Genomic DNA, 26348 nt, shown 5'->3' with positions numbered 1-26348 from the left:
GGATGCACATAACACTTTCATACAGTGATATAGTATCACAATTTCAAAAATCCGTTCAACCAATGAAGCTTTTAAATATCAATGCCAATGTAAGATATGCTCTCCCTCACTTTAACACAATCATAGAATTTTGTCTAAGGAATGAAAGCACTAAAATTACAGTAAGAACATCGCTTAACTTTTACTATAAGTGAGGAATCTAACAGAACCATACTACTTAAAATTATAAATATACACAAGAGTGTATTTTGCCTTTTTAGGAGTTTCATACTTTGGCATCTCTTTGTTAGGGAAAGAGGGAAATATAAGACTTTCTTTAGCAGATAAACATTATCCCCTAACTCAATTGACACATTTCTTTGCATGTCTGTTGCTAAAGGCTTATGCAAAACTAACAACAATGAACAGGCAAGCCATGATTATTCTCAATTTTAAAACCGTAAGTTGATGGAGTGACTTTGATGAAGCCTTTGGGTATGAAAAAGCAAATAGAGGTGACAAGGCATCTGTAATGAGCATGAGACAACCTAGATAGCTCTAAACACATATGGAATCGCTGACAGCCCATCATTGAGTAATTTCTATTGTGTATGTTAATTCATAGACTTAATTGTGTCAGAAGTCATAAGATCGCTTCATACAGCACAGTCCAGGTTCTTGAAATATCTGAAGAGAAATTTACAGTGCACTGAAGTAACTGTGATAAGAAAGCAAGGAATCAAAAGCTCATTAGCTGTAGTTAATCCTGATATTATTCAAAATGATCGCTGAATCCGATTAGGTGCTCTTGGCAGTACAATTTTGGTTTCCTGGGCTTTAAGCTTAGAAAATCTGGTCAGGTACCATTTTGGAATGTGTGTCATGCCTCCGTGTCTGCCTGGATTATCTGTTGTTTGCTGCCCTGTATCCCCTTGGACCCAATTATGGATGGGCTTTGGCCTCAATGTTGATCTTATCCTTGTTAATTAAGGAGATGCATTGAATTCACCATGCCCTTTTGGATAAAAATAATGACTAAGAATCTTTATTGAAACTGTCTATATTCTGTTAAGTTTTCGGGGATCTCTCTACTCAGGTTAAGTCCTTTGTGAACAGAGAGCCCTTTAACTCTGAAGAAGTTAAGTTTGAACTTTATGGATTTGCCGTGTATATTCTTTCTTAAATTCTCAAGCACTTAAGCTTAATTGACACTTTTAGGCCAGAATAAAAGGTAGCTTGTGTTAAATTTCTTTTTTAAAATAACTGTCATCGGTATTGCATAGAAAATCAGGACAAAAATAACAGCCTAAACGGGCAAGAGGAAATGAAATGATTCAGACTCAGTTGCACAGAGTGCATAATGAGGAAATATTTTATCTTCGGAATATTAGAAAGAAGAAATTCTATACCCTTACATTGAAGATATTGTAGTTCTCCATGCGGTCCAGTAATTTATCCAGAGGATAAAGAGCTCGGCTGGCAGCGTGCCAAGGAAGAAAATCCTTTTCCTCAGACAGGTATCGGATGATCTCTAGGGGAATGTGCTGAGGCAAATAGCCTGCCCTGCACAGTCAAAAGAAAGTTAATGATAATTAGATATGGAGAAGATACACAATAATGCAAAAGTGAAGATTTTACTTATGCAAATAAAAGAAAGCAAAATTCATCATAGTCTGAGGAAGGGCACTTAATGATATAAAAATAAAGTTACTCTTTTTTTTTTTAAAAAAAATAAAACATGGCTTATTAGGGTGCCAGCGCCACAAAATGCATGCAGAGTCAGAGAGTTAAAGAATACAAACACATCAGAATGTGTTTTTGTAAAGGAGAGAACTATGGAATTTGCACTGAGCCAATAGGCATTTCCTTGACAGAAAGTCTTCAGGTAAAACAAGTAATTGAAAGTAATTGATCACTAGCTTGTGATTTCCTGAAGTTCTAAGTAAAGACTTTTAATTCATATTGTTCTCTAAAAGATGGCTAACATTAAACTATTGATTTATGTTTTAAATGCATACATCATGTAACAATATAAATACTTTTGATTCTATGTTTTGTATGTGTGTATTTGTATATATTGCAGTGTTATTGCAGGTGTGTGCATACCACAGTGCACATATGGAGGACAGGAGGTATCTTTGAGTGTCAGTTTCCTCTTACTCACTACTCTGAATGCCATGCCAGTTGACCTGTGAGTTCACAGCAAGCCTCCTTTTTGTCTCCTTTTCCTCAGGTGTATATTTTGACATATGCTACAACATCAAGATTTTCAGTTGAGGAGGAGGATGCAGGGAGAGTTAACTCAGGTCATCAAACTTACATTGCAAATACGTTACCCATCTCACCATCTCGCCAGCTCAAATATAAAAGTATTTAGTACATATGGAAATGAAGCATTGGAAGGTCATGTGACTACATTTTATCTATAATTTATGGGGGTTCTATAGAATAAAGAAACCAAAGAGTTAGTATATTTCGAATCTCCCAGGGATCACATAGAAATGTGAAATGGCAGTGATGTATCTAATAGATGATCTTAACCTTGATGTCTCAAATATATGAGCAACATCATGTATTTTATTAGACTGTCTTTTAGCTTAATTATTGCTATGATCTGAATAGTGGTTTATTCTCAAATTCTTATGCTAGGAGCTTATATTCCATGCAATGGTCTTAGAAGTGGGCATTTGGGTAAAAACATGAGAGAGTAGCCCTCATGAATGATAGGAATGAGCTATAGAAGAAGCAGAGTTAAGTTTGCTTCTTTCTGTCACTATTGTCCACTAAGACAACAGTTGCATAAAAGCAAACTTTTAGTCGATGGATAGATAGATAGATAGATAAGTGGATAGATAGATAGATGATAGATAGATAGATAGATAGAGACATAGATATATGGAGACATAGATAGATAGAGACATAGATAGATGGAGATATAGATAGATGGAGACATAGATAAATAGATAGATAGATAGATAGATAGATAGATAGATGGAGACATAGATAGATAGATAGATAGATAGATAGATAGATAGAGACATAGAGACATAGAGACATAGATAGATGGAGAGATAGATAGATAGATACATACATACATACATACATACATACATACATAGATGGAGACATAGATAGATGGAGAGATAGATAGATAGATAGATAGATAGATAGATAGATAGATAGATGGAGACATAGATAGATAGATAGATAGATGATAGATAGATAGATAGATAGATAGATAGATAGATATGGAAGCAACCAAATTATACTTATTTTTTTTCTGTGTGTGTGTGTGTGTGTGTATTTGACTTGATGTATGTCTGTGTATAACATATGTGCCTTGTTCAACAGAACTCAGAAAAGGACATTTAATTTCCTGTAACTGGAGTTACAGATGGTTGTAAAAAGATATTGTCATTTCTTTCTTTTCCTTTTAGAACTTGAGGGTTAAGCACCTATTGCCGGAGACAACATACATTTTGTATACAGGTCATAAGTATCAAAGCTAGAACTGACCATGACTAGAGATGTCATAGATCTGATGTACTTTATGAGTAATAAAGGGGGGCTGGGAATTAAACCTGGACCCTTTGGAAAAGTAGCCAGTGGTCTAACGAGTGACCATTTCTGCAGCCCGAAGAGTTTAGTCTTGAGCTGGTTGTGGTGTTTGTATCTATGTTTTTTCTATAGAGAAATATTATTTATTTGTGCATAATAGAATGTGGTCAGGGTAGAAGCAAATTTACCATTCTCATTTACATATTTTTCATAATATTTAGTACTCAATGTAATATACTAAAGCAAATATATGTAAATATTGTTCTACTGCTGTGCTTATATTATTTGTGATTAAAAAACTAACCCTGGATGCTGCATTTGAATATTTCTCAAAAGGATATAAAATTATCTGTGTCATTCAAAGGATTTCAGTTTAGCTATGACTCATGATCAATCCTAACTCATGTAACTAACCCTCATTTCAGAATTTTCTAACAGCAATTATTGTTTAACACACTAGTATCTATAATAATACCCTTCACAATTTATATTTCCTTGTATAAATAACATCAAATTAATTATAAAAGTATGTAAATAAGTAACATTATCTTTTAGGTAGGATTCTCTTTCAATAATAATTACATTTTGCTTTCTTGAGTTTGTTGCCACTAAAGAAGAACATCATTTTTAATAACATTGTATGCTTTAAATTAAAGATTGTTTTCCAGAGAAATTTCCCCTCTTCTCATTGATCAGAGGAATACAGGGAATCTCGGGGAACAGTGCAGGATATTGTCATTTCTTTCTTTTCCTTTTAGAACTTGAGGTTTAAGCACCTATTACTGGAGACAACATACATTTTGTATACAGGTCATAAGTATAAAAGCTAGAACTGACCATGACTGGTACTGTAAAACCTAGCCAGTCACTGTAGCTAGAGATGTCATAGATCTGATGTACTTTATGAGTAATACAATTTTCTACATTAAAAAAAATGATGTTACAGAAATAGATCTGCAATGGAGAAGAGGCTTAAAGCTGATTTTAAAATTAAGGCCTTCTGTATATTTAGATAGACAATTCTCTCTCTTTCTGTCTTTGTCTCTCTGTCTCTGTCTCTCTGTCTCTCTCTCTGTCTCTCTCTCTCTCTCTCTCTCTCTCTCTCTCTCTCTCACACACACACACACACACACACACTCATCTCTAACAAATTTAAACAAAAGGGAGCAACAGTGTCAACAGGCCAGACCCCCAGAGCTCCCAGGGACTGGACCACCAACCAAAGAACACATGGAGGGACCCATGACGTTGGCAGCATATGTGGCAGAGGATGGCCTTGTTGGACATTTGTGGGGGGAGCAGCCCTTGGGCCTGAGGATATTCGATGCCCCAGTGTAGGGAAATGCCAGGGCAGAAAGATGGGAGTGGTGGGTGGGTGGGGGAGCACCCTCATAGAGGCAGGGGGAGGGGGGATGAAATAGGGTTTTCCAGAAAGGGAGACCTGGAAAGGGGAAAACATTTGAAATGTAAATAAAAAAATACCCTAAAACAAAAACAAAGAAAATCAAAAACAAAACCTTTTTGGCACCAACTATTTTAGTGCTTTCCTATATATTTTCAAATATAAACTGCTAAAAATAATTACAACTTTGAGAACTTGAAAAAGTTGATGTACTTCATCCTCTAGTTGATGTGCTTTTATTCTTTAACTGCTAATATATGTAAGTCTGAGAGGCAGGACTCAGAGGTAGGTATTTAAAGATATCAGGCATTCTGTGACATGGGAAGGGAAGAAAAGAGAGGCTAGCCTGGTCTAAGTCCCACATGGCAAGGAAATTAATTTTACATACAGAAACAGAGCAATTTCAGTTTGAGGCCTTATGACAGGCCATAGTGCCACCACACAGCCAAGCCTGAGTTTCCCGTTTCTCCCTTAGAGAGACCATAGTCCCTAGTATTCCCAAGAGTTAGGCATAGCCACGTGACAAGAATCTAATAACATAATATGAATGTGAATCACTGCCAGGGTTAGTGTGACTTTATATTTAATATTCCCCTGGAACCCTGGAGAATTGCATAGCAAATCCACTTGACTATCACAGACCTATTATGCCAGCAAAAATAACTACTATTTTATTCAACCCACAAACATGCCAAGATCTGGGATTTTTTTTTTAAGCAGTTAACCTTCTCTAATGAAGTTTTGAAAGAGAATACGAAGCAGATTATACTCAAATTGCCCTCGTTCTGCCACACTACCACCATATGTAAGTAATTACCTACTACATAATTCAATACACTTGCATTTAAGTCGGCTAGATCAAAATATGTAGCTTCCCTTAATTGGCCAAGAAGATGATTGGCTTCGTTTACAAAATGACAGATAGTAGAAGATAATGTTGGTTACCTGGCTTAGATGTGTTTGTGTAATTGGCTGGTAATGATTCGGTGATTACTACCACCGATAATAAAATCAATATAGGAAGTGTGGATTCCAGTGAACGGAGCACCACACCCGCCTGAAGAAATCAGCGCGGTGGAGAGCATACAGGTGTCCTGATGTTGAAATACTCTCCCTAAATTCACATCACCGGTGGCAAGTGGAGTGTGGGAGAATAGCACGTTTTAAGAATATCCCCCATGTAATTGTGTTCACTAACATTTGGGGAAATGTCTTATCTGATGCCACGTCCCTCCACTGCTGTGGTGGGGGTGGGCATTAGAAACCAGAGTCAAGGCAATGAGGAACATTAAAGACGTAGCTTATCCACAGGCATCAAACTACTGCTTCCCCATCCTCCGTGGCTTCACGCCCTTCCTCTCCATCCTCCATTGCCCCATGCCCTTCCTCTCCATCCTCTGTGACCCCACGCCCTTCCTCTCCCTCCTCTGCTTCCCCTTCCCCCTTTCCAGTTTGCTGGAGCTTGCGATGCAATATATCTCTAGGCATACACGACAGCGTTTTTATAAGAAGGAGATTAGAGTCAGATTATATTGGCCAATTTTCAAATGCTCTGATCCTAACTAGTTATTTTCATGTAGGATGCAGAGGTGCTGTTGCAAAACTACTCTGAATCCCTGTGAAGGTTAATTCTTGGAACTACAGTGATGGCTAGCTCTCATCAAATAACTTATTTCTAAAGTGGTTTTCTTTTAAAGATAATCTATTCTTCCTTGCTTCATATCCACAGATTGGAAAGCAGTATCCTCAGAATATTCTGAATCCACCCCCTCTCCCCACATGCTCACACTCACACACACGCGCACACACACACACACACACACACTCACTCACTCACATGTACATTTACTGCTTAATCGAGAAATCATTTAAAGCTAATAAGCAACTTACTACATATTTCACAATATATGAAAAATACAAAAGACACTATTCATGTCCCTTAGGCACAAATTTTTAAGTGTTGCTGAAATGCTCAATTGAAAAGATTTACTTTTTTGTTGTTCTTTAATATTCATTATTAAATGACGTTTCTATACTCCCTGTAGAAAGATTTTATAGCTCAGATAAAAGCCCCAATAGCACTCGGAGCATAGAATAAAGGAGAGAAATCATGGGGGGGAGGAGTACCTCATTCAGCCAATTGTACAGCTTTTGAGGAAAAAGATGTACAATCCATGCTTTGCTGAACTCTTATCCTCAAAGATGAAAAAAGAAGTAACTTTCTGTAGCTCCCTCAAGCTCAGAATATGAGAGGTGGTACCAGAAACATTTCTCCCTGCTCTTGCTCTCATTCCTAGTCTTCAAGTAAGCCAATGTGAAGATTTGGGAACTGTCTTCTGGGCTTCTGTAGCACTTAGATCCAACTTCTATTATAACTATTATAAATAATTAGTATAAGCCAGGTATGGTGGCACATGCCTTTAATCCCATCAAGGACAGGCAGATCTGGAGTTTGATGCCAGCCTGGTCTTTACACTGAGTTCCAGGAAAACCAGGGCTACACAGGGCACTCCTATCTCAGTAATAATAATAATAATAATAATAACTATTATTATAGAACATGTCCATGTTTTATCAAATTATCCTTTTAATTCACTGGAGTCAGCACCTTTACAAAGGAAAACATGTTCCATACATTATTTTAGCCCATACCTGAAAGCAAAAACTGACTCTAAATAGGAACTTGATAGATATTCCTCAAATCATGCCAGTAATCTTGTGTCACTTTAAAAGAAATCAAGAGCATTTGCCAAGTTTTCTTAAATTTACACATAATCATGATTTTCTCAAAGGTAAATATTTTCAGTAGTGAAAGGGTTGCAGGAAGATGGGAACATTGAGTAGAATGATACAGTATTTTCTCTATCTGCTCCATTATTGACACATATAGATAATTAACTAATTGTTATCTAGCCAATAGCTCTTTGTGTTCTATAGAAAAACACAATAGCTTCATGAGTAAGGAGAGGACAGGACCATTCAGTGAGCATCTCTGTTCTTGCCGATCAGCAAAGTATCTTCCTGAAAGCAAGACTGTCATATTAGACATTCCATTTTCAATTAAGTTTGACTCCTTCCTTCCATCCCTCCTTTCTTACTTTTTTTCTCCCTTTCCACATTTATTTGCATTTACTATGTTTGAATTAGAACCAAAAATAATTAATATAATATAATAAGCTATTATAGAAGTTCAAAGTAAAGCAGGCTAGTGTTGGGGTGGGGGTGGGAGCAGGGAGGGTTCAGCCCAAAATATCCCAGCCAGCTGGTGGCACTATTTGGGAGGTTGTGTCATCGTTCCATTGTGGGGTCTCAGAGAGAGTAGTGTGTCACTACAGGTGGGCTTTCAAATGTCTTATGTGCTTCTCTCGTTGCAACCTACGCTTTCTGTCTTTTGCTCTGAGCTGTGGAAACGGGCAGTCACAACTTTCCACCTCATCAGATGCTGCCGCTGTGGCTGCTGTTGCTACAGCTACCAAGTTGTCTTTATTATGATGAACAGAGGACCTCTGAAACCGTGAGTTAAAATGCATTCTTCCTTTCTTAAGTTGCTTATGACAGGTTTTTGTTTTCATAGAGACAAGAGCAAAAAGTACAGTGGGACACTATATTTATCACTGGCGGTGTGGTAGAGACCTCAGGATTCAAGTCAGAAGGGGTTGTGTAATTCAACGGTTCCATTACATTGGCTAAAAATGTGACCTTTCACTTGCAATCATAAACAGCAGGGAATAAATTAATTTCCTCCCCTTTATTCTTATCAGCATTGTAAGTTAATAATATTTAAATTGAAGGTTCATCAAATTGGAAAACTGGCCGGAAGACAATGTTTTGGGTCAGCAGAAGTTAAATAGAGATTACAGAAAAGCAAAATAGACTGGCCTATCTTAAGTGCCCATCAAAATCATCTGGTGGTTATGAGCAAGCCTTCATCTCTGTCTCTGTCTTTCTGTCTCTTTTTCTTTGGGTGTGTCTCTCTCTGTGTCTGTAATTTTTTTCGTTTATTTTTATTAGATATTTTCTTTATTTACATTTTAAATGTTATCCCCTCTCCTGGTTTCCCCTATGCATAAAATGCATATAGACACTAACAAAAGAGAGACTCACATTAAAAATAAATAAGTTCAAGACTGTCCAGATTTTCTAGACTCATGTTTGTATACTGGTTTCCCTAATGATGGAGTATAAGATGTAATCTAAAATAAATCCTTTCTGTCTCCAAAAAGCAAAACAAAACAAAAAAACAAAACAAAAACAAAAATCATCCAGACATTTTGATATGTTCCTGGATGTTTTTCTTCAGTAGTTTTTATCTATATGTGCTTTATTAACTTACTAGGAAAATAGATTCACATCTGTAATTAATATTGAAAGAGTTCAGCTTGTTCTGCAGGTTGTCCTCACCTAGCTTTTGCAAGCACCTTTCGATAGCCTCATGGCCAAAGTACACTGGCCCGGCCACAGCAGAGTTGCTGAGCCCTGGTGCATGCTGGGTAGTACTGTCCTGTAGAGAGGGCGCAGACAGAGTGAAATCCATCTTCCTTGAACTTTATCTAACTCTTCAGCAGCCTTCTGCAGTGGCTCGATAGAATTCTATACGATATGAGTGAGATACGTAGCATAGACACTCTACCCAAGAGTCTGCACACGTCATGTGGTCATCTACACCCAGTGCACAGCGGGAGCTGGGATTGTTTCTCATGTGTGATAAAAGTGGCCACAACTTTGGAGCTGGAGAATGAGGAGCTCTGATGTACACTTTAAGAGCCTGACTCTGGCGGCTGTGGAAGGCAAACTCAAACGTGCCGCCTTATCTTTCCAGATAAGAACGAAGCTAATTATGGTTTCCCCATTGATCTGCTCATGATACGCTGGCTTGGAAATGTTATATTTAGTAAGTGAAATGGATGACACAGCCACTGACTTTTTGACATTTTCCAAGCAAAAGACTTGCTTTTGAAGGTATCAGAAACGAAGATGTCTCAGTGTTCTCCTTGCAAATCTGATGATGTGGGTGGGGAGACCAATAATATATCCTTTAATTTTAGGTATTCCGAGCTTTTGGGCTAATGTTCACTCATCAGTGAGTGCAGCGTAGGGGAATTCCAGGGCTGTGAAGCAGAAGTTGGTGTGTGAGTGGGGGACCACCCTCATAGAAGCAGGGGGAGGGAGGATGGGATAGCGTTTTTCTGGAGGGGAAACTAGGAAAAAGGATAACATTTGAAATGTAAATAAATGAAATATCCAATAAAAAAATTTAAAAAATACTTTAATTGATGAGGAAATTTATTTTAAAATGAAATACACTGTATCCCAGAAAGTACATATTTCTATCTGGGCTAATTAGTAGAATTAATAGGAAATTTAAATTGAATAAATAAATTGATTGAATATAAGAACATTTTAAAGATGGTTTATGATTTCCACAAGAAACAGAATTCCTAAATCTATATTCAGTTCTGTTTATTTTGTTGTGAAATTTTCTAATAAAGTAAGAAGCTACAAGGGAATAAAATAAATAAATCATAATAATAAAAGGAAGATTTTGCAGAGGTTTGGTTTACTGCCACAAGGATATCAAATCATTTAACTAAAGGCCCGTAAAGCAGGGAGTCTTCTAACTTTCTATAGGAATGCATTGAGAGAAATCTGTGAATAACAGGAAACTTGAAGAGAGAAAATATTCCTCAAACAAAATAACTTAAAAAATAACCTGGCATATCTTCTTTGTGTGAAGTTGGTTGAAAGTTTTGCTTTTCATATAAATTTGATTATTATGCACATGAGCATTCAAATATTAAACCTCTATATTTTTTCCTTCCATCAAAACTTTTCAGAAGGGCCTGAGGATTTGTTGTAATACTGTTCTGCTGGAAAAAATAGGTTTAATCCACCATTGTTCAGTATTTTGGTTTAATGTATCCTTCAGATCCTGGAGTAAAGTCTACATGTATATGATGGTTTGCATGTTCTAGACAGACAGATTACCTAAATTCATATTATTAAGGTAGACGCTAACATATAGCCATACCTCTTAGTAAATCTCTAAGCAAATGTTCTCAATCTTTGTCAAACAGCAACTTGTCCCAAACAAAAAGAGAAGGTAACCAAACATACGTACACACACACACACACACACACACACATACACAGAGGAATCACCAACACATATTCACACTCTGTGTGTATCCATTTAGCTGTTAGTTCTGTATATGCATTGTGTAATCAAAACCTAAAATATTCTTAGTATACCCAATGCACAGTTCCAAACAGACTCTGAAAGATTACCTAATGCTCTAGGGTCTTATTTTAAATGAAGGTAATGTTAGTATTTAAACCAATGTTTTTTAGGATGTCCATGATATTCCTAACCCTACTTGAAGAAGTTTTAAGTCCTGGAGAGAAACCCAAAGACAGTCCAGCTCACCTAAAAATCTCAGAAGGGAATCTCAAAATAGTCCACCACCAGTTATCTCCAGAAGCATCAGTATAGTTGTTATTTGAACATCAACCTCTAGAGTCCGGGAGGACAAAAGGAAAGAAGTGTGAGAGCATTTTGTAAACTGTAAAGAGCTGCTCAAAAATGGACAGCTTTTGGAATGGAGACCTAGAACTAGACTTCAGCAGCCACATGTTCAACATCTGTATTCCAAACTTGATTTGTTCCTTCCATCAAGCTACTAAACCCATGTACAGAACCCAACATGACCATTTTCCCCTTAGGGACAAAGCACCAAATGAAAGTGTAATTGCCAAGGGAAAATCATTACACTACTCTGAATTATCTCGTTCATAAATCACAGACCAGTCAAACAGGCTCTGGCACAAAAGTGACAGGGTTGCTGTACAGCGGTGTGGATTCCACACACCAATTCCCATAAATCCCTGAGCATCACAACTCTCCAAAGTCATTTTGAATCACGTACTTAAATCAGGAGTGGGAAGCGGGGCTGACAGCATGCTGGGGGCCACAAAGATAACAACCAAAATGAGAAGATTGACATGGTTATCAGTAAGCAGAATATTCCAAAGTATTCCATCACCTGTCTCACGCACAACTGCACACCACATGGAAAACTTATCTATTATTTTTAGTCTTAAACATTTTGTTTTATTGCATGCATGAAAATACAGCACTTTTTAAAAGTTTAATAACAATTAATGGGCTATCATCCTCACATCTCTTAAACCAGATAGCTGACATTTGCTATAGAGAAGCACATCAAAGAAACAGTTTCCGAGCAATACAAAGTGATGGAAAGGGGACAGGGAAGAATCCACCTCCTGTGTGTGCTATGCATTTCCCCTTCTATAATCTTAGTAAAATATTCTGTACCTACAGAGAAATGAAATAGCTAATCTAACTCTTTATGACTTAAAGTGATATTTTCCCACCTCTCCGAATATTATGCTCCATACCAAATTAGAGGTGAGAGCTAGCCAGAGTCGTTACAGATGAAATGGGGAAAGTAAAAATACTCTTTTATTGCCACCGAGATAGAAAAGGGACTTCAAATATATAATTCACAATATAGGAAAAGATATGTCAAGAGACAAAATACATGTGCCCGCTTGTAATCACCTTCAGACAAGCAGGCATGGCAGTTATGTTTTGACTAGTTTATACTTATTATGGTACGAATCAACGACCAGAAGAAATAAAGAACAATACCAAATACAATTATGGAGACACAAGTACTATAAGGTAAATGGTAGCATCAAAATGATGGTAACAACTCAGGGAAGAAGTTATACATCGAGTTTGAGATTGACCTGAGAATTAAAATTTATAGAATGCAAATACATTGAAATTACCTGAAATCCACTGCCAGCTCTACACAATATCATAACATATCTTTGTTTTGTATGCTCCGAAATATTTTGCTTGGAACATTACAGCATACTCTGAAAGGAGGCTTATCTGAAAGTCAGCATTTCTAATTGTTCTATAACTTTCTCTGTTTCCACTGTAGCTTCCGGGGACAGCCATCCAACACACAGTAAGTGGGGTAGAAGTATTTAATTAATGCTGGATGTGTATGCCAGAAAGTAGGAGACCTTAACTTTTCCTTGATTTTCTCTAATTTTGATGATGTTCACCTAAAACTAGAGAAAAATGATGATGATGATGATGATGATGATGATGTTCTGTTTAACGTTGATTAACACTTAGAGGCCATTAGCAATATAGATTTGCTGCATTCCAACAGCGACACTCATTAATTTTAATAACAGCCCCATGGCTGAGCCTATTTTACAGCCTGAGAATTTACCTTCATTTCCAGTTATCAGGATAAAAATGAAAGACGACAATGAAAATGTGCCTACTACTTTGGAAAAATTATTCATGTGATTCCAAAATATGGCTCTAAAATCACATGGTCATCTGTTGCACAAAAATCATATTAGTGTTTTAAAAATGTATCTTGTTCAAATTCTCACATGTAAGCTCGATAATCTTTTAATATAAAATACCTAAAAATAGGGACTTAATTCCAGTTAAAGATCAGCAGTTATATGAAAATTCTAGAATCTTAGTAAAGCCCTTTACACAGCCACTTAGTTTGTAATGCTAGCAAAGCAATCGTGTTCACGAAAAAAAATTACATTTCATATTGAGTAGTAAAAATTTTGGATAAAATATGTCAAAATAAGAAAGCATTTTAATGTTATTCATTCTTCAATTGTTTCACGTGTGTAGATAATGCATTAAATCACATAACTAAAGTCATTAAGTCATAACTCTTTCTGTCTTCCTCTTCACCTTCTATGTTCACAGCTTTTTAAAATGTTTTAAAACTCCACTTAACTCAATTAGGATTGCTTGTGTGGTCATGGGTGGGGTTATTCATTTCATGGAGTATAGGCAACTAACCAGTGGCTACACCACTGAAGAAACTGATTTCCTATCACCTTTAACAGCGAGGGGCCTGGGAGTTCCCCAATCTCAATATATTAGTGTGCTCAGCCTTTTGCACTTGGCAATGATTAGTGCAAAAACTATCCGTGGATCAAAGTACTGAGAATAAGAGAATAGTTACCACTCAGTCCTAAAATGGTCATCGACCTCACCTCTACCAACACGTGAGAACAACGGCAGAAAGACATAAGGCTAGAGGAAGGGAACAGGGCTCTGGAAGGTGTTCTCCTGGACATGTCTCTCATGACGTCATAGCACCGGCTGTGATTCATGCAAGACCAGTGCAAGACTGAGCCCCAGAAACATTTCCATGATGGCAATGTTCTTTGAAAATGAATAGTTTGAGCTAAAGAAGATGAAGAAAATGGTGTGCTCCACACGACTTAAAATGAGCTTCAATACCTTAACTCTCCATCAACAGAAACATTGTCTCAATTAGATCAGAATGTCCTTAGACTCTCTCCTAAGGAGTCCTCTCTTCCAAGTTCTTCTGCTTGCTTTCTTCAAACTGTCCCTTCATAGGAGCCACATTTCTTTGCTTTAATTCTTTTCTATCTTAATAGAAAAGATAGAAATACTTCTTTTTTGCATGGTGTAAAATTCTGCCCCGATTGTAATTACTGACCCCGTTTTCTCCTGCCATGTTTCTCGAGCTGCACGCCTTCCCTTCCGGGTTGACGTCATTAGCACTCATATTTGAAAGGGAGTTTTAGAAGACGTGAGTGCCTGCTGATGGAGCACGGCTAGAGAGCCGTTGTGGTGAATAGACTGGGGCAGACGTAGTTTCCGCTTAGGGTTGTTATTTCAGACTCGGTTCTGATCCAATCAGTGGTTCCATCTGTTTAGGGGCATATCTCTTCTCCCTCCTCCCATTTCAGATAGGCGAGCAAGTGGTGTGATGCACAGTTCAACCCTGTATTTTCCAGGTCCTCATTGTGGTGATTTAGCATGTAATTGTTCCTTCCAGCTGCCTCAGTTTAGGGTTGCCAAGCCAACTGCCACATGTGTATCTTCCTCCCCACCACTCCTACCCTCTGCCTCCCACGAAAATGAAGGTTTTACATGTCTTCCCTAACAGGCTTAAGTAATTTTTTTCCTGCTGTTCCTTGGGGAGAAAGATTCAGCACTGCGTATCTCCAGAGGTCAATATTCCAAGGGAGGAAGTCCTGTTAGTGGTATGGCTTATAACGTGGTAGGGTACTATGCCCCAGGGACTAAACCACCAACCAAAGAGGACACATGGAGGGACCCGTGGCTCCAGGTGCATATGCAGCAGAGGATGGCCTTGTTGGACATCAAAGGGACCTTGGGCCTGAGAAGGCTCGATGCAGCAGTGTAGGGGAATGCCAGAACAGGGAAGTGGGAGTGGGTGAGTTGGTGAACGAGGGGTGGGGGAATGGGATATGGGATTTTGGGGAGGATACCAGGAAAGGGAACAACATTTGAAATGTAAATAAAGAATATATCTAATAAAAATTTAAAAACTAAATGAAACGACCTGCAGATGCTTTCATCTGCTCTCAGAATATGCCTTTGCCTTGACTCCTAACCGACTAGATTTGCTATTATGTGCTGTTTCTGACTCGGCACTGTGTCTATCTTTAGACTGCATTTATACACACGCAGAGATTTTTGTTTGTTTGATTTTATAAATCTCTCTTGTCTTTCTTCCTTTTTTTATGGAGTCTGTAGAGTGCTACTGCTGCTTGCAGTTGGTACTGAGGAATTAGAAGAAAATAAATATGTATGTTTTACTTTACTCAAATAAATATAACGAAACAAAGCAAAAATAATTGGTCCTGCTAACGCAGTTTCGAGAGGACTGTTGACGGCGGCAGCGCCCTCCTGCACAGTATTGCTCAGGGCACTTTGAGTCGTCATCCGTAGACTATTCTGCTTATGCTCCGGCACATCGGTGCTTTTGAGCTCCACATGTCCTCAAAATTAGGCACCGCTGCTGTAAGTGATTTATATCCTAGGAAAGTAGGCAGATGTGAAACAAATCTTGTACTGACTAGAATATTAAAATTGCTTATATGTTTCTCTGTACGTTAACTCTGTCTTGTTGTAACTGAGACAATTCCAGTTTGGCCAAAGGGCTACATATTAAAACTAAAACAGCCCCTAGTCAGACATGAGGGCACACAGTTGTAATCTTCATAGACTGAAACAGAGGTTTTGTTACTTCTGTGCTAGCCTGAGCTACATAGACTCTGAAGTAAAAATTTTAAAAGTCATAGGTAATTTTGAATATATATATATATATGTGTGTGTGTGTGTTGATGAAAAGCATTGTTAAAGATATAGCATTAGAGAATATATTAATCTTTCTTCCTTTTCTTGCTACAATGCTAGCAATAATAAATAATTGTAAAAGGGTGATTAGTGTTAATTTTATCTGATTAAATTTCTATTTAGTAACTGTCTGAAATAAATGGTATTTTTAAGAACACTGTATTTTAAGAAAAAAAGGAGAGATTACAAGTTTCTTTTCCTTTACCTCCTCCGTTGTGGCATTATATAAGGAAAAATAGCCTAGAACATATGTGGCTTTGAAGAAGCCCCACATAAAATTTCTATTTTAGACATCTTAGAAAGTCTCATGTTATTTCTATTTTGGAATATAAATGTAGACATATTATATATAACTTTATCTTACATTTTCTAAGCAAAATACAAGTTGCTTTTGACTAACTATGTAATACAATAAAGTTCACAAGATTGTTAATAGCTGTTAACAGGGAAAAATACGTGCTACAATATTCAAATGTGCTGACTAGGGGCTTGGATCCCACACTGAGAGTCTCCAAGGACTTTTGGGTAAAGAAATCTTAGTGGAAAGACACTTGCGTGTCCACGTTGCTTGTGGGTTCTTCACAAAGCGAGGCAGAGTCTGCAGGGGGGACCAAGGCTTCTCTCCTACAGTACAGTTGGCACGGAGGCTGCTCCTTCCTAAACTCTCATTAGTGGCGTAATTCAGAGTTACATGCTTTAAAGAGGATCCCATAAAAGAGTGAAGTGGGTTGACGAAGGGAACACATGAGTGAAAGGACCTTTCTATTCTAAGTCACCTGAACCTTGAGTCTGTACTTTCTCTCTCTCTCTCTCTCTCTCTCTCTCTCTCTCTCTCTCTCTCTCTCTCTCTCTCTCTCTCTTTAAAATGCATTCTTTATCTACATTTCAAATGTTATTCCCCTTCTCAGTTCCCCCTCCCCGAGAAAACTCCTATCTCATCCCCCCTCCCTTCTGCCTCCATGAGGATACTCCCCCGCCTAATCCACTCTCACCTACTCTCCCTCTATTTCTCTATTCTGGGGCATCTGTCCAACCTCCATAGGACCAAGGACCTCTCCTCCCATAGATGCCTGACAAGGCCGTCCTCTGCTACAAGTGCAGCTGGAGCCATGTGTACCCCTTGGTTGATGGCTTAGTCCCTGGGAGCTCAGAAGGGTCTGGTTGGTTGATATCATTGCCCTTCTGTTCTTTCCGCTGCCAGAGTCTGTTCTTTCCCCCTCTATTTAGACCAGTGTTTCTTAATGTGTGGGTCAAAATATCAGATAGTCACATTATGGTTCACAACAGCAGCATAATTACAGTTTTGAAGTAGCAATGAAATAATTTGATGGTTAGAAGTCACCAGGACATAAAAAAATAAATAAATAAATAAATTGTAGGAAGGTTGAGAAACCCTGATCTAGACATTTGAAATCAGAGCATGTATTTTAGTCTAAAATTTGGAGCAGATTGTCATAATGCCTTTTAACTTAAATTTAATACTTTCTCATGTTGATTTTGTTGTGATTTTTATCTTTTATGTGCATCTCTTCCAACCACTTTACTGTGGGAACTCTGGAAATTATTCCCAAAGTACTAACTTTTGCCGAGTGGCTGTTAGCAATTACTGAAACCACCTAACACTTGGTATGGATGGTATCATACCACATATAGAGTATTATGCCTTTCCTACAATAATTTTTTAAACATCAACTTATAGACTGAGGGAAACTGTCAGTATTGCTAAAACATGAACCTTCCCTGTTATTGTTTTTGTTTGTTTCCCTTCATCATGTTCTCTGTGTGTGTGTGTGTGTGTGTGTGTGTGTGTGTGTGTCTGTGCTGTGTCTATATGTCTGTGTGTGTTAAATTCAGGAATTAGGTTTTCCTTCTCTCATGTTTGTTCCAGGGAATGACCTCAGGTTATCAAGTTTTGCAGCAAGTGACTTTACCCATTGAGCCAATTTTTCCAGGCTATACATTAGTTTTTAAAGTACCTAACATGTATGTTGGATAATCACCACATATATGTGACATATTTTTCTAGGAAATGGTCTGGAGTTATATTTTTCAAGTTTAGGGTATTTTAGTATACTTGATAAAATTTTGTAATACAAGTAAGAAAATGATGAGTAGATTCATATAAGTAACAACTGTATGAAATGTGCATATTTCAATCATGTAAGATTTAATAAAAACATGTAGGTGAAGGTCTTATTAAATGTTAAAATGCTCTCAATATCACATGAGTGTGTTTCTGCAAAGGCACATGTAACACTTTCAGCCACTTAACAGGAGTTCTAAACACAGCATTAGCATGTAACTTTTTTTGTTTTGTTTTGTTTTGTTTTTTCTGAGACAGGATTTATCTGAATAGTTCTGGCTGTTTTGGTACTCACTCTGTAGACCAGGCTGGCCTTGAACTCAGAAAACTGCCTGCCTCTGACTCCTAAGTGCTGGGATCAAAGGTGTGTGCAAGCACTGCCTGGCTAGTGTGTAACTTTTATATTTAAGATTTTATGCTATATATAAAATAACTAATAGGTTATGAGGTCATTGCAATCAAAGAAAATCTAGAGAGAACTCATTCTACAGGAATAAGAATAAAGTTTAAAACTGGGAGTCAAGTAGAATATTAAAATGAACTCACATTAAAAATTGATTCTAAAAAATCCATCTTCGGTTATTTGTTTAAAAGTCAAGTGAAGTTAGTGGAGAGAGAGAGAGAGAGAGAGAGAGAGAGAGAGAGAGAGAGAGAGAGAGAGAGAGAGAGAGAGAGAGCTCTTTTTTCAGTGTTTTCCAGACCTGAACTATCAGCTCAGTGTCCTATATTTCTTTAGTAATTGAGAACCTGGTCTGTGATGACTGTCATACAACAACAAGAAATATTAGGTGTGCATTGGTCCTGAGCCCATACTAAAGGCTTCAATTTCCCCATTTTGTTTAATACTCAAAAGAAAAAGCTCTTGCAAATGCCATTTTATTACTATTTGTTGATAGCTAACGTGAGGATGACAGACATTAATTTGTTTCAGGACATGATTTTTGTTGCAGTCAAGATAAACATTTGTATCTAATTTCAGATTGAATGACCTGCCAATTCTTTTTCCAAGCTAAAAAATAATTTAAAAAAATTGTTAATTAAGTAACATTTAAATAAATACTTCTTAAGCTTTTTGTCTAAAATAATACATAAAATGAAATGAATTGCTTCAGTTCTAAAGATTAGTTATTCTAGAAAAGACATATTCTGGCGTAAAATGTACTCATTTTAAAGAACCATCTGACAATTTATTTCAAAAGTTGGAAACAGATTCACATTGATAAGTTTTATAATCAAAATTCTAGTATGTGCCTTAGAAAAGATTAAAATAATAAAAACTGAGCACAGAAATGCTTTTATTTATATTCATAAACATGTTACTAAATTTTAGAAGGGATAAAAATTACTTTATGATCTTCAATGAATTATAAAATATGAGCTGAATTTCAAAAAACCCTAAGTGACTTCAAAGATCATACTCCTTTGTGTCTGCTCTTACACCTGTTATCTGAGAGGTTTAATTTCATCAATGATATCTTTATTCTGATTATGATAATGATAGCTATGAAAGGAAATGGTGTTGTATTTCACATTGGAGTTAAGTGCACTTTCTGCAGCCTAAGAACTGGCATAGTTAGAAGAAAGACACAGGAGAAAAACCCTGCAGCCTTTCTGTCCTGGAAACCAAAACCCAAGCTGAATTCCATGTACACTGAAGAGTAAGGTAACCGCAAAAGGCAAAGGGAAGAAAGGGGCATCCCTTTTGTAAAATGTGTTTTCTCTGATTCGCTCTTCTTATAACACGCATGTGGTGAAGTTCTGTAGTAATAAGATATGTGTAATAAGTATAGGGAAGAAATTAGGAAGAAAACTGAAGTGGACATAACATCAATAAAAATCGCAAAATGTTAACGAAAATTGTAAAGCTAAATGTATCTGAATATTTAATCACACTAAATGTTAAAGGGCTATACTAACTAAAAAGTGGACATCATCAGAGTAAAAAGATGTAAAGTATAAATTATCTGCAAAAAGAGGAAATGTTTGTATAAAGACAGTGAAATATTCAAAGTAAACATAAGTAAGTGAGGTGTAATGCAAAGGTTAAGAATAACAAGACAGTAGTGACTATATTAATATGGAGCAAAACAGACTTTACAATTGAATATACTATATCAATAATAGAGAGGAAAATCGAAAGGAATTTTCTTAAGATGGTAATGAGTGTCCAAATAAAATTAATGTCATTGATAGAATACTATCAATGGAATAGAACTGAAAACACAGAAATGAACTCACACACTTAGGGACACTTGATCTTCACAAAGAAGCCAAAATTATATGATGGGAAAAATAGGAAATCATCTTCAATCAATGATGCTGGTCTGTCTGTCTGTCTGTAGGAATATGAAAATAGATCCATATTTGTTGTCTTACAGAAAGCTCAAGTCTATAAGACTTTGTCTTTGTCTGGGAAATTTTTGCGGCTTTGTCTGAGAAATTTTTACCTTAAAATTATTTAGCTTTCATGTTACGGTTTCTGATTTTGTATGGTATGGGGGGGGGAGGCACATATGTTTGTCTTGTCCTTCTTTTCATTTTTAAATCATCATTATCATCATTTTGCCTGTTTGTTTTAGAGAGAGAGAGAGAGAAGGTATGGAGTTAGATAGGAGGGGAGGTGGAGCGGATAGGGAAAGCGGTAAGGGAGGGGAAATCATAATCAGAATATATTTTATGAAAAAATATTCTCAATAAATGTAACAGAGCAAACTGAATGACTTACCAGAAAAACTCTAAGTAGAAAAATAAAACATAAATAGCTATGTGTATATAGCCAAAACAAAATTCTTTCCTCAAAGACTTGCCATGTAGGACATTTTAGTTTTGAAGGGGTTCATTGGAAAAGCTAGCAAATACTTAAGGAAGATATGGCACCAGTACTACACAAATCATTTGTAAACTCAAGGGAGCATTTAATCTTAAGAGGCTCCATTTTAAACTCAACAAAAAATTTGAAAAATGTGAAATTAAAAAATATACAGTGTTCCTAAAGAATCTACTTGGAAACTATAAAATATTAATAAATCAAATTCAACAGTACTTATTGTTTTATTTTTATTTTATTTTATATTTAATTTTTTTAAGTTTTACTTTGTGTAGCTCATCACTCTACAGACTCTCCACTTTAAACTCTGGGACTATAACCATGTTTCCCAGACTCTCATGTTTACTGTGTCATTCTAACAGGAATGCAGGGTTGGCTTTAAATCCAAAGATGAGTAAATAAAGTTTAAATAAAGGAAAAAGGCATTACTATTTTGAGAGATACATGAAAATGATTTGATAATCATCAGCGTCTATTTAGGGTTATACTCTTTCAGCAAATGGAAAAATCGAAAGGAATTTTCCTAAGATGGTAATGAGTGTCCAAATAAAATTAATGTCATTTGCAATAGATGCAAGCTCAGTATTTTTGACTCAGGATCTCAAATACAGTTAAATGTCATAAATTTAGAATTTTGCCTTAGAGTACTTATTTGGTTCAATAGAGAAGAGAGGGAAATAAAATACCTATTGTTAGGAAGATATAAATAAAATTATTTGTTTGAGGTGATATTGAGAACTTAACACCCTAAAGATTATAAAAGAAAGAGGTTTCAAATTTAGCAATGCTGCAAAAACTATCTCTATGTAATAGATAGGAGCCCACATTACACTACCAGCACATCAAACATTTCAGGTCTGCAGAACATAAGAGTCCGACTGTAAGCACTTATGTCTACCTCTACTGTGTACATGTATTCAAAATATAAAAATTAACAGGCATAGATATTTCCCCAAATCACTTTATTTATAAAATGTGATAGTTTGTGTATAGCTCTGTATATATTTTGCCAAAAGTTACACACTAGTTATTTATTTATGAGTAAATACTAAGCCAATGTATAAATATTTGTAATCCCAAAACTCTGGAGATACAGACAGAAGAAATGTGAGCTCAGGACCAGTCTACACTGTGAAGCTGCTTATAAAAAAAAAGGGGGGGGGAAGCAGAACAAAGGGAAGGTGGGGATGCATCTCAATGACCATATACTTCCCTAGCATGTGCAAAGTCCTGGCTTCCATTCTCAGCACCACATAAGTAATTTAAATGGCATCGCATACATAAAAAGTTATCTCATTGTTAAAAATATAAAAGTGGAAGTCATGTGCAAGACTTTACATTAAAGGTCTAAGAATAGTAAAAGGAAACAAAAGTTAAAACACTTAACCAAGCAATGTGATGTGCCACGGGCATGGACGTTAGTAAAATGACAATATTTTTTCCAAATTGATTTACAGTCTCAAAGCAATCTCCACCAAAATCCTAAAAGACTTTAAGATGCTATGGTATTGGCATAATGATAGATGCATTCAACACAGCAGTTTATAGAGTCAAAAATAGATTCACAATTTATATGATCCATTGATTTTTACAAAGTTGCTGTGGAAAGTCAATGGAAAAGGAAAGTTTCCTTCCTGGAAATTACAGGAAGAAAATCTACATGAAAGAAAGAGCCCTTACTTTTGCCCTATAGAAAAACAAATGAGCCTCATAGTCTTTCCCAGGAACATTAATATGAGTAAACTTCTGGAGAAGAAGTAGAAGAGAAAGATCTGAAGTTCTGGGTTTGGTATAGATAACTTCAGTTGGACATAACAAGCAGAGACCAGAAAGGAAAATGTAAGCATGACATCATCAACCTTAAACAAGTTCAGCAATGAAAGAGCAGAAAAGTAAAACAATACACTTTCAAACTAGGAGAAAAGTTTTCAAAGGATATGTCTCACAAATGAGCATGCTCCAGGGAATTTAAAGGAATTTTATGCCTCAAATGTATCATAATATAAATTATAAATGCTGACAAAGATTAAAGTAAATCACTTTCTTTAGAAAAAAAAGATAAACCTCAAATTGTATACATTAAGTCTTAATATCATTGATCATCAAAGAATGGTAATCGAATCAGTCATAGTAATATGTATTTGATATATAATGAAATAATAGCTATAGGAAAAATGGACAAAACCAAGTGTTGGCAAGGACAGAAAAAAATCAGAATTGATGAGTTTGATCTCTGGAACGCAAAATGGTTCAACCATTTATAAGACACTATGGTCACATTTATCATATAATCCAGGCAATTCTTTAGGTAGTTACTGAAAGAAAACATATATTCATTTCAAACACAAGTACAAATCTTCATAGTATCATTATTTGTTATATTATAAAATGGAAGCAGTCCAATGTGCACCAAATAGTGAAAATGCAATAAGTCATAATATATTGAAGAGGTAAGAAAAGTAATCCATCAAATGAATGACTTATTCATAAGGAAGCAATTTGGGTAAATTTCCCAAATTGGTAGAATGTAGAAGTCAAGCATTAATCTATTTATTATAAGTGCAATGAAATTTTTCATAAAAATCATGTGGAGAAAGGCAAAATAAGTAAAAGCAATTGAATGTACTTGTTGCCTAAGGCTAGAAGGAAGGAAGAACATTGAAATTAGTAGTAAAAAAAAAAAAACATTTAGGGTAAAGGAAGTATATTTCATCTCTGGAGACAATTATGTATATATCTGTTATATAATATACATATATACAAATATGTATAAATCTATTGATTTTATTGTACACAATTTATCTTTAAAATTTTAATTTTTGTTGTATTATATTTATGATTGTTTTGCTTGCATGTATGTATGTGCACCATTTGCGTGTCTTGTACCTATGAAAGTCAGAAACAGACAGCAGATCCCTGGAACTGGAGTTATATATGGCTATGTTCTGAGAATCAAACCCAGTTCATCTGGAAGAACAGGCGCCCTTGACCATTAAGTCATCTTTCTAACCTCCAAAGAGTGCTCTTACCAAGTAACAACAATTACAAGAATGAAAAGCTATGAATGTGAGCTAGAACAAGAGGAGAACATGTGAAAGATCTGAGAAAGAAAATAAAAAGAGATGAAATTAAAAGAGATATTATGGTTATAATTAATATTATATTATAATTATTATGTTAAAGTGCAAAAATTAGCGTTTCAATTTAATTAACCTGGGGTTTCAGAATAGCAGCATCGTTTCCTTATATGCTGTTCAGAAAAGCCCTACAGAGACTCTCAAAGCAATACAAGCTCTTGCCACGCCTCTTCTATGCCAAACATGCCTAGATGATAAGATCTTATTTTTGAAGCAACACAGACATTAGTTTCACAAGACAGAATGAGCAAGTCAGAACTGAGTTAGACGCTCCATCCTTGATGATTTAGAGAAACTAGTATTTTCAGGGAATGGTGGTGAATACAGAAAGTCACGATTGTTGCGAAGGACAGTTGAATGTTTTCCCTATAGAGGACATTTATACCAACCACCCTGGCTAAGACTCAAGGTACATGTCAGAAGAGAGAACAGAAAAAAAAATATAAGAAGCAGAAGATAGTAAACAGCACTGAGGAATCTATTTTCTGGACATGACATAAGTCACAGCAAATTGATCTCACATCAGGGAAGGTGGCCTCTACTGTTACAAGGTAAAGCCTGTGATTAGTGCATCATGAATAGAGAAAGAGCTCATGGTGCCAGCCCTGCCCTGATGAACTATGAGCTATGAGTGCCTTCTGAGAAAGGGGTCACTATTTCTATGGGTGCTTCCCCAGAATTCCCTAACCATTGCCAGGTCAGCTTTTGAGAAAAAGGAGTGTGTTCTTGTTAGATTTCTGTTGAATAATTTTTCACTCCACATTAGAGCAACACTTGTCTTAACAGTGTTTGAAACCTTTCCTGGTCACATCCCTTTTATTTATCCTAATCATCTGCTTTCTTCACCCCTCAGAGTCATGCCATTAGAGCTAATATAATTATCGTGTTTTCCCTAAGTCAAGCAGAGTAGCCTACCTTAGGACCTTTGCACACATCCATCCTCTATCTGGAATTCTGCATTTAGATAGCCTCTTAGTCTTCTTTTGGGATAGCTTGTGAAATATCCTCTTGTAAATGAAGACTTTCTTCTTCATATGTACAATAAGCTACAAGTCCATATGTAGTCTTTAGTCTTCTTGCACTCCGCTTTTTCTTTTCAAATATCACCATTTGTTCTGTACTTATTTTCTCAATAAATATGCTTAACCACTCTCCCATCAAAACTGGATATTGACTACTTTAACTTATTGTTACTTATTCCAGTGTCCATACCAGTACACAGAGTATGTGCCTATTTGATATTTTCTGAGTGAATGTCATTTTTAATTGGTCATTTGGCCTATTTCTGCTTTTTATATCTTTACATTTGAAGGCCTATGTGTTTTGGTAGGTGTACAAAGCTATCGTAGATCAGAAAAGTGTTGCTTACTTATTTTGTATGACAGAATTTGCCATTTCTGATTTATTCTTACTAATGAGCACCAGAATTAAAATAAGCCCCTCAAACCATAAGGCCACCAAGAAGTGCTCCTCATGCATCTCACTGATTCCCTTTAGGTAATGATGCGCTCAAGTCACTTACCTGTACAGGGTAAGGACAGGACCATTTGATTTACCATCGTGTACTTACTTTAGAAATAGATCAGTTTACCTACAGTGAAAAAATGGATGTCAAATGATGATAGCATTTACAAGCCAAGTAAATAAATACTGGGAGGTTGTTTCATGTGTTTCTATGCTTTCTTAAAGTGATAAGAAATCGAGCAAACAGAGAAAAAATATATATTCTCTCTATCTCACATTCAATATGATGAACTGTTGAAGTAAGTGAATATTTGAGAATGCACAGCACTTGAATTTTATATTGTTACATATGATTTATATAATTCAAAGAAATAATTCTTTGTTCTCAGTATCTACCTTATAGCAAGGAAATTGGATTTATTTCAATGAAATATTAAGTTATCATCCTCCAGCTTTTAAAAATGATAAAATAATCTTTGGAGGTCAAATATAGTCATTTCATCTTAGCATTAAATGTGTATGATAGCTCAATGAATTGCACATTCTTACCTTAGGGACACATGTATGCATCTCCTGTCCATCATCTAGTGATTTCATCTATGTTCTGATTCCAAAGATCCTGGCACAAGTTCCTATATTCTAGTTTAACTGATCTTAGAACTTTACATTTTATTAAATGGTTTGTC

At 36.2% G+C, this 26348-nt stretch overlaps 1 protein-coding gene across 1 annotated transcript in view; it reads right to left on the bottom strand.

Moving 5' to 3' along the window:
- Trhde (thyrotropin releasing hormone degrading enzyme) overlaps positions 1 to 26348 on the bottom strand; it is a 401117-nt gene that overhangs the window by 40121 nt on the left and 334648 nt on the right. Inside the window, exon 13 of the mRNA XM_052165723.1 lies at positions 1395 to 1542. Within this exon, the coding sequence (XP_052021683.1) occupies positions 1395 to 1542 (148 nt within the window). The remainder of the gene's footprint in view (positions 1 to 1394; positions 1543 to 26348) is intronic.

The sequence above is a fragment of the Apodemus sylvaticus genome, chromosome 20 (assembly GCF_947179515.1).
Source record: "Apodemus sylvaticus chromosome 20, mApoSyl1.1, whole genome shotgun sequence".
NCBI lineage: Eukaryota > Metazoa > Chordata > Mammalia > Rodentia > Muridae > Apodemus > Apodemus sylvaticus.
Note: the sequence above shows the minus strand (reverse complement) of the source record. Positions and strands in the feature narration are given on the sequence as shown.